The following is a 10,502-nucleotide window of genomic DNA, read 5'->3' as shown; positions in this document are numbered from 1 at the left end:
GGGTTTTGGAGCTATGCACCAAGAACCATGAATAAAGATCAAATATATATGAGAATAAATCACAATATCACAGTAGCCTTATCAGATTTGGTTCTTTCACTTACAAAGATGCGTTTACATTTTCTCCTTGTCTTGTTGGGACTACTCAGTAATTTGACTTCAGTTATTCTAATAAGTGTTGCATTTAATTGTTAAATGTTGCATTTAATATGCATTTTCTTAAGGAGCTGATATTGAGCATCTTTTCATGTTTATTTACTTTCTGTATATGTTTTTTTGTTGAGGTAAAAGTTAAGATCTTTTCCCAATTTTTAAATTGAGTACTTTATTTTCTTACTGTTAAATTTTAAGACTTTTTTTGGTGTGTGTATATTTTGGACGACAGTCCCTTGTCGTATGTGTCTTTGGCAAATATTTTCTGCCATTCAGCAGCTCACCTTCTCTTTTGCTTGACAGTTTTCTTTCACAGAGCAGAAATTTGAACTTTTAATGCAGTCCAACATTCAATTCTTTTCATAATAGATGAAGTCTTGGTGTTGTATCTAAAAAAGTCATCACCAGAACTAAGGTTGTCTATCTTTTTTTTTTTAAGGTCTCTTCTAGCAGTTTTATAGTTTTGCATTTTACATTCAGGTCTATGATCTACTTTAAGTTTTTTTTGTAAAGGATATAAAGGTCTGTGATTTATTTATTTATTTATTTGCTTTGGATGTCCAGTGGTTCCACTCCCTTTTATTGAAAAGACTGCTTTCTCCATGAAATTGCCTTTCCTCCTGTGCTGAAGTCCCATTTAATATATTTATGTGTGTAATTTCTGTTCCACTGATGTATTTGTCTATTCTTTGCCAACACCATACTGTCTTGATGACTGTGATCCCACAGTAAGCCTTGATTCAAGGAGTGTCCATCTTCCAACTTAATTTTTCTCTCTCAATATTGTGTTGACTAAGAACTTCTAACATTTTTATGTCCCATGTGTCCTTTAACATTAATGTAAAAATATAATGAAAATATTTGAAAGAATATTAACTTGTAGTAAATAAGAGTGGTGAGCATGAGCATGCATGTGTTCATTGCTTTCTGTACTTTACTATGTATTTGACGTACTTCAATACTTAAAAATATTAACAAGTAATAGCTATAAAATTTCTGAATTTGTTGAAAACTATAAACTTATATATATTTTATATGTATGTATACATATATATACATCTATCTATCTATCTATCTATCTATCTATCTATCTATCTATCATCCGTCAAGATTTTACCTGTTTCCAAGTAATTTAACTGTATCTAAGGACAGAGATAAAAAATATTTATAAAAATAGAAAAATATTCAGTGTCCAACAAAGTAAAATTTATAATGTTTCATATTCAAAGAAGCAGAAAAAACAATGACTCTAAATCTGGAAATGCACTATCATATAAACAGATCTAGAAATGACATGAATGACATAATTGATAAATGAGGCAATTAAATAAGTTATCCCTTATCTTCAGGAAGCTAAAGGAAAGATAGAGCATGTTAAGAAAATTATATATATATATATATATATATATATATATATATATATAACACACACACATTTCATCTATTTACTTTTATATGTGTAAAACAAATTAAAAAGTAAAATATATCATATGGTATCAATAGGAGGTTACCAACTGAGAAAGAAAAGACAAGTAAACTGTAAGACAGCATTAGAAATGAATAAAAATAAAGCCAAGGAGGGGAAAAAAAAAAACACCTAAAAAAATCTTTGAGAAAGCATCAGAAAGTTGTGAGACAACTTTATGCAGCTTGGGAGAAGGGTGATGAGAGAATTTTAAAAATTTGAATAAATAATAGTCATATAATTTCTCAATTTGATAAAAACTATAAACCTATACATCCAGGGACCTTAATGGATCCCAAGTACAAAAAAATATAACAATCTTTAACTTAGCCTATAAAACCTTTTATCTTAAGGCCTGTCTCTGCATTTGAATTTCACCATTACTCTCATTTCTCAAAATGTTCCTTAGTTCTTATTTGCTTCCTTTTTTCCATACTTTTTGGAACACTGGTTGTCACTTACATGCCTCCGACTTTCTATTAATTCTGAGAGTCAGATCCAATGTGAAGCCTGGTCATGACCACCTTCTCTCAAATAAATGTGCCCCTCCTCAATGCTTCCCTGAGTTATACACATATTTGTGTATAGTGTTAATCGCATGTTTTCTTCTCCATTGGCCTGTGAGCTTCTCTTACTCGTTTAAAAATTTTCAGAACCTAATTAACTTCCTGAGTCAGTAGGTTCCACCCAACAAGTGTCTGAGAAAAGAATGAAGAACATAAGCTCTATGAATCTGTCTTTGTTGTTGCAACACCTTCAGCACCTTAAAATAATTGGAGCTCAATTATTATCTTTGCAGGAAGGAAAGAATTTTTATTAGCATTTGTAAAGTCAGATGTCTACACACATCTATGTGCAAAACATTGTTCTGTGCATGGAAACATGAGAGTACGAAAGATCCATGAGCTTATATTCTAGCCTGCATGTGCATGCATTTGTGTGGATGATTGTGTGTGTATATGTATTTATTTGGTGGTGGGAAAATATGCAACTATATAATTAAATAACAAAGTTAATCTCACATATTGCAAAACACCATGAAGACAATAAAGTATATTGATCTTGTTTGGGATGGGGGTATTTTGAATTGTCATGAAAATCTTCACTGAGGAGGTTGCATTTGAACTTCTATTTCTAGAAAGAAGAAACTAGCAATTCTAGTTTCTTGACCAGGAGCTTTCCCAGTAGAGGAAACCGTAAGAGCTAGAGTCCTAAGGTGGAGACTACATAGTGTATTTGAGAAAGAGAAAGAAGGCATATGTATGGCATTTATCCACAATGACTAAAATCTACCTGTGAGATACTTGTTAAAATAAAAATGTTACCTAGGAACCATCATGCATATGCTGCCTAAAAGCAAAGGTTTGAAGAAAACACCCCCTCCCCTTCACAGTCACCTTGACTATCTAGAGTTTTTAATTTAGTAACCAATAAGAGTACACTCTTTGTCTAATAAATTCCTCACCTCAAAAAGCCTCTCATCAGCATTTTTTATTTTCCTGGTAGTTGTGACACCAAACATTATTAATGTTGTGCACAAATTGTACAGATTATCCTACAAGTTACTGCCAAATGAAAGCTGTCTGGCCCTAAGGCTTTGCTGAGGGAAGATCCAAAATATACTAATTGAAAGAAAATTACTTGATTGCAATTATCATCATATGCTGATGAGAGCAAATTCTGGGTGTGCTACATGTAATTCATTTCATTCTACCTAAACATCCAATTTGGCCATTGTTCCTGACTGTTTGGAAAAGGCATGAAATAAGCTTCTTTAGTTTCTGGTGTCTCTAATCACTGGGGAAATAGATTACAAAATCAGGGTGGAGAACCTGGCGGGCTTCCATATGTATAGGTACTTAGATGCATGCATATGGATCCACTTATAAATACAGCCTGCAGAACATCCACAGTGATGAACCCTGTTAACACATTCCCTACAGACCTCACAGACCTCATTGATCATGAAGCCATCAGGCAGCCTTCTTCTTTTGGTTAGCATGGTCTATTTGTTTCTCTTTGCTGGTGAGTACTATGTATATATTCGAAACGGAATTCTGGATCAGGCTGGTCAATGTCAGCAGTCATGATGTGATATTGTTTATAATGATGATGATGACAATGACAATAAGGATTATAATGATGCTAAAGATGGTTAGTGATGGTGACTGCCCATCACACTTTTAGAAGGAAGCTTTACTTACAAATTAGGTTATTTAATTCTCACTATAATACTATATAAGAGATTGTTTTCTCAAGTTGTAGAAACAGTATTATGTCTCATAGGATGAGATGGCGTGTTCTAGGTCACATGGGCCCCAAGTGGCTAATCTAGAACTTCCAAGCCAATTGTGTTCCTCTCAGCAGACCACAGTTAACAGCATAATGTTACAAATAAGCTTCATTTTTCAGGAAAACCATTTATAATGAGGTTAGAAATTCTCATTCAAAGTCACCTTTAAGAAATTCTTATCTAAAGAGTTTTAATGCCAGAATTTTTCTGAGATGCTTTCTTTTTACTGAAAGCTGAGTCATTCTTGCTTACCCTCTGAGTAAGGAGAGTAAAGAGACAATAGGTAGGTGGGTAGGTAGTAGGTAGGTAGGTAGGTAGATAGATAGATAGATAGATAGATAGATAGATAGATAGATAAAGAAAAAACCCAGGACTGAGATTTTAAGATTTTGCTTCTAATTCTCATTCTGCTACTATCTTTTTCTTTAATACTGAGCAACTCACACCCTTCCTCTGGCTTCTCTATCATCACATTAAAACAGAATGTGAACCTTATATGCTCTAGTACTTGTTTGAATAATAGGTTATGCATAAGTACATTGGCTTTAGAGTCTAAGAGACCTGGGTTTGCTTCCTGGCTCTGCCATTTACAAAGTGTATGCCCTTAGACAAGTTACCCAGAGCTCAGTTTCCTTATCTTTAAAATGGAAATATTAGACTTAATGTAAATGAAATTTAATGCAGTGTTTAAAATAGAGAAATTTGCAAGTTGATGCTGGATATTTTTGATGTCAGTGGGAATAATGATACATGATTTTTTTCAAATGCTCTCAAAATTATTTTGTATTATATTATTATATTAGCAACTTGTTCACCAGCTGTCTTTATTATCCTTTAATCCAATGGCTCCAGATGTTGGAATGCCAGCTTCTTTCTCGTTAAATATAAGCCTTTTTGACAAAGAAGAGATCCAGAGTTTGCCTTCTTTTCTTCATGTATAGCCTAGTTTTAAGGTAATATTATAAAGCAGTAAACAACATATTGGATAAAAATCACATAAATCATAAACAGAAAATGTAGTAGAGAGAGCTTTGTATTGGTCATCTGTAATGTGTCCTCTAACGCAATCGTGTAGTTAACAATGTGAGTGTCCTGGATGAGTTTTCTTCCTTTCTCTGGGCCTCAGCTCTTCACCCATAAAGCAAAATTATTTAATGGAAGATCTCTAAGGACAACTTTGACTAAAAATTCTGGAATTCTTATGAGGTGTGATTAATCACTGTCTGTTTTCTCATTTCAGAAGCTGTGAGCCAAGGAGGCTCTCAGGTAGGTGCTTCTCAGCCGTGGGCATTTCTCCATTAGAAGAGGTTGTCTTTCAGCAATGGTGATGAGGTGGAAAGGACTGTGGCTATTTCATTAACATTTCTGAGTTCATTTGGTTGGTCTGGTGAGAAGGTGGAATGGAAGTACGACACATTGATCTAGGCAAAGTGTCATCGTTAGTACAGATGCATGTCTCTTAACAGTTGAAAATCACCTCCCACTTTCTTTAAATTAGATATCACATTTCCATAATAAGGAGTTTATATGCCGTCAAAACCTTGAGAACAGTATAATGCTTACATAAGTATGGTGTGAATATCGTTTATTTTCTAAATCAGGAGAATTTTGAGAGGGAAAGTAGTACTTATATGAGTTATATCAAGAAGGTAATCATAAACTGAGAGTACCCCCAGCAACTCAGAATGTAAGGTTACTCTAGATCTGAGAACCTTGTTCATAAGACACTACAAATGCTTCATAAAAATGTATATTGCTTCTTTCTATACATACATGTTAGACCTATCAATTGAACTGGGATCTCTAGGGGTGTTAAGACCTAGGAATCTACATTTAGGAAGCTCCCCAATATAGCTTTGTAAGTGATGTAAGCATAATTGCCTACAATAATAAAAACCTAAAGAATTTTTCATTTCCCTTTAGATATACATAGTCTTCTTCCCTAGTCAGATCATTCTGAGTGTGTGAGTGTTTGTGCATGTTACTAAGACAACTAACATGTTCATAAAATATTCTATTTGAACCCCCCTCACTGTGAAAAAAAAGCCCCTGACATTTTGGTATACATTAAAACTGGAGGGTCACAGTTCTAAATTTTACTAAACAGACTTGGGTATATACAGAGAGTATTTGGCAGATTCATAGATACTGAATCTTTTGGTAGCTTGGGTTGGCAATTAGTAATTACAGGATCTAAATTTTTGAGATGGTAATTAGTAATAATAGGGTCTACATTCTTAAAAATAGCTATATACCTTAAAATACAAAAATAAAAAGTAAGGCAGTGTAGCTTATTTTTTGAAATGTAGGCTTTGAGAAAGAGAATATTCAGATTTATATTCTAGCACTATTACTCAGCACCTATTTGATTTGGGGTAACTTACTTTACTTTTATATATTTTGGTTTCTTTATTAATAAAATTAAGTTAATAGTACTTAATTCAATATTATCTGAGTTAATGTACATACAGTCCTTAAGAGTGTTTAGTGCATATTAAATGCTAAATAAAAATAAACTACTAAATTATAGTTTTTATGATTTAATCTTAATTACTGAGTTACATTTATATTTTTATTTTCTAATTGAATATTAAACATTTTTAACAAAATATTTGTAAAGGAATGTAAAGAGAAACAACTTCAGTATTTTTAAGAATTAAAGCATTCAATAAACATCTTCTACACTGATGCCAAAGAATATTCTTTCTAACATTTTAATGTTCTTCACACGTCTCGATCCAAAGTTACAGATGATTTTAACCTACCAAGAGGATAATATTCAAATTATTTAGCCTGACATTCAAGTCCCTTTCCAATTTGTTGACAAAAAGTTCAGCCTCATTAATTCTTACCCACCTATGACCATGTGCATTGACCATACTAGACAGCCTACAGTTTCTAATATGCTAAGTCTTCTCATATGCTTTTGCTATTGCTGCTGTTTCATTCTGAAAGACAATTATCAGTCACTGTCTGAAGGATCATTAAAAGTATCATGTGTACAATATGCGTATTCTCTCATTTGGAAGTACCCTTATGCCCCCTCTTATGTGCCCTGCATCTATGGAAAGCTCCTAACACTAAAATCACTTCTGCATAGACTCCATGAATGATGCATTGCTTTCTCATCTGCATTTCTACTGTATTTTATTAATATACTTAATTCTACGTTTATTACATTTTGTTACCCTTCACAGATACTGTTCTTAGAATGTGAGCTCTTTAAGGTCAGAGAAAGTATTTCCTCTCTTTTATGAATCCTAGTGTTTTAATCATGGCACTTAATTTAATAAATACCTCACTGGGTGGATGGATGGATGGATGGATGGATGGATGGATGGATGGACGGACAAACTGGTAACTGAATAGATGGATTTATTAATGAATTAAAGATTCAGCAATGTTAAAGAATATATAAGAGCCCTGGCTGGTTTGGCTCAGTGGTTAGAGCCTTGGCCTGCGGTCCAGAGAGACCCAGTTCAGTTCCCGCTAAGGGCGCGCACCTCAGTTGCTGTTTGTCCCCAGCCCTGGTTGGTCGTGCGGGTGGCAGCCACTCGGTGTGTCCCTTTCATGTCGATGTTTCTCTCTCTCTCCCTCCCATTCTGTCTGAAAAAAAAAATGGAAAAATGTCCTCAGGTGAGGATAAAAACAAACAAACAAAAAGAATATACTAGAAAACTATCAAATTGAAGTACAATATTATTTCTGCTTTCTAAAAATTAGCCCACTGCAAGCATTTTGAGATGTTCCTTTTTTAATCTATACATTGTACTTAAAACCTACTTTAAGATATATTCATGGAGAGGTCTAAATTGACTTTTTGTTCTTTATTTTTGAATAGATCTTTAATCTTTTCATTTGAATAATTTGACTTTAAAAGGTAGTAAAAGTAGTCCAAAGAAATACCATCTTTCTGTTGCTCAGCTCCCACAAATGTTAAAAATTTACATGACTTTAATACAATCTTCAAAATTAGAAAATTAATATTGATGTGTAACTCTTAATTAGTATATTCAAGTTTGCAAAGCATTTTATAAAATGTTATTCATTGGGTGATCACTGTTCTGAAATATTTAAACATAGAAAATGTCAGGAAGGACAAATACAAACTTGTTAATAGTGCAGATTTTTAAATTTTTTTTTCTTTATTGATTTTAAAGAGAGAGAAAGGGAGAGAGGAAGATAGAAACATTGATGAGAGAGAACATCTATTGGCCGCCGATTGGGCCCACAACCCGGACATGTGCCCTGACTAAGAATTGGACCGGTGACCTCTTGGTGCATAGGTCTATGCTCAACCACTGAGCCACACCAGCTAGGCAAGAGTGCAGATTTTTAGATAAATGAATTATGAGTGCTTTAAATAAATCCCTCTTGTATTGCTCTGTATTTCTAAATGTTCTTTTATGAACGAACATGCATTTTTTGTATGATTGGTAGGTAGAGAGCTAGATAGTTAATTAACAGGTCGGTGATAGAACTATGACTATATATACACATATTTTATTGTCCCTTCATCATAAAATTTGCATCCAAAGGGGAAAAAGTAAATAAAAGCCAACAGGTTTGCACTATTGAATTTTGGTATCAGATCATAAGTGTGTAGGCATGTGGAAACCGGAGCAATTCATTTTTGCCCGAAGGTCATCAGAAAAATTTTACAGTATGAGATTTGAGATGTACTTTAAAGAATGATGTGAAAGGGAAAATTTATTCCAGAATGAAAAAGTAGTAAAGTGTTAAGAAAAAGCAAGTGTTTTCAAAGGCGAATAACGATCCTATTTGTCTAAATTAGTGGGATCCTGCGTGGTCAGAATGGTGTAAAGGCTGAGAAAATAGGCTCTGGAGTTAAACTGTCCTTGTTTGAATCCTGGTTCTACAACTTAATAACTATGTGATCTTGAACAAACTACTTAACTTACCTTTTCCCATTCATCCAACAAATACTTTTCAACATTTGACTTTTGCCAGGCTCCGTTTAGGAATTAGATACAAAGGTGAATCAGATATGGCTTATTATTATCAAGATGTTTTAGCAGTGTTGAGGAGTGACATACAAGAGGAGTATAGACAAATTCCTCCAAAATGATAAAAAAATTATGCTTAGGTATACACTTATGATAAAGCAATTTGGAAGCTTTAAATGTAAAGCCAGTTAATGTAAAAAAAAAAAAAGAAACATATAATAATAGGATATTAATAAAATAATTCCACATCTTTATGATGGAATATTACAGCACAAAATCACTTCTGATTAGGCATAATAGTATAGAAAAGGTAAACAATAAAAAATATATATACAGTGTGACTCTATTTTTAATATTATATATGTGGAAATAACTGTGCATAGAGAAGAGATGGAAGAAAAATAACAAATGCTAATGAAGGGTATCTCTGGGTGCTAGGACTGCATGAGACTTTTACTTATTATTTTCATCATATATTTTAATTGTAATGGTAAGAATGTTCAAAAGAATTATTTAGCATACAGTTAGCATATATTTTTATTCTTTGACAGGGTTAATAATGTCAATGCCATTGATAATAAAATAAAAAAAAAGAACTTCATTTAAATCACAGGCTTTTTGCAGCAACTATGAGAAAACAGCTACAGATGGAAAACCTTGTCCCATGAGCCAAAAACCAGTGTGTGGTACCGATGGACGAACTTACAACAATCATTGTGAATTCTGCAAAGCAGCTCTGTAAGCATATGGAAGCAGATATTGCAACAGCACCCTTAGTTTGGGTCAATGGGGTATGGGTCAGGGAAATTATTTTGCATATCATTCTTATTTAAAATAAGGCAATATTATTATTCCCAGACAAACCTAGAAAGTAGAATAGTTTCCCAGTTCATCCAGCCTGGGCTTAACCCATTTCCACTGTATTTTATTCTGAGCACTATCTTTTTTCTTTCAGGGAAAGAAACGGAAAGCTTGGTTTCAAGCATGATGGGAAATGTTGATTCCTCTGATGCTGCAGTGCCGGATGTGCCTTCGGTTTGCTTTTGGCATCAAAAGATCTATTCCCGGATACCCATTCTCCACTGCAATATATTTCCAACCAGTAATTATCATGAGAGAAAGCCATGTCAATAAAGTTATTTTGGCAGAATTTCTACATTGATGTTCTTTTTAGGTAATAATGGAGTCATCTTTGATTTAGTTAGACCAACTACTCAGTGAAATGATTCAATTTGAAAGTACAAGATAGGGCACAGTACGTCACCATGCTTATTGCATCAGAATTCTTCATTCAGTGCTCTGAGTCTCAATTTTTCACAATTGATGAAGTTGACATCAAGGATAATAAAGCTCCGTTCAAGAAAATACACATCATCTGACACAAAATAGCATTCTTTAGTATATGGTATGTTTGGGAAGTGTTTTCCCTATAGGACACATGGAGCTTGTTTTAGGTCTCAGCTTGTATGCAGAAAAATATAAGTAATAAATGAGACTACATTTTGGTCACTCTGTCATTAGCTGAATAGGTGTGGGACAGCTGATGCCTTTAGTCTAGTTGTCTCTGGCTTTGGCAGTTCACTACAGTGTAGTGCATAAAATATTATAATTTCCTATGTGTGGT

The 10,502-nt window shown here is 33.6% G+C and overlaps 1 protein-coding gene across 1 annotated transcript; it reads left to right on the top strand.

Moving 5' to 3' along the window:
- The first annotated feature begins 3,485 nt into the window (after positions 1 to 3,485).
- Positions 3,486 to 9,879, top strand: LOC118643578 (serine protease inhibitor Kazal-type 12-like). Its single transcript, XM_036281695.1, is given in 5 exon segments — positions 3,486 to 3,581; positions 3,583 to 3,643; positions 5,152 to 5,177; positions 9,492 to 9,616; positions 9,834 to 9,879. Coding segments are annotated over 5 exon segments (354 nt in total).
- The last annotated feature ends 623 nt before the right edge of the window (positions 9,880 to 10,502 follow it).

The sequence above is a fragment of the Molossus molossus genome, unplaced genomic scaffold (assembly GCF_014108415.1).
Source record: "Molossus molossus isolate mMolMol1 unplaced genomic scaffold, mMolMol1.p scaffold_m16_p_4, whole genome shotgun sequence".
NCBI lineage: Eukaryota > Metazoa > Chordata > Mammalia > Chiroptera > Molossidae > Molossus > Molossus molossus.
Note: the sequence above shows the minus strand (reverse complement) of the source record. Positions and strands in the feature narration are given on the sequence as shown.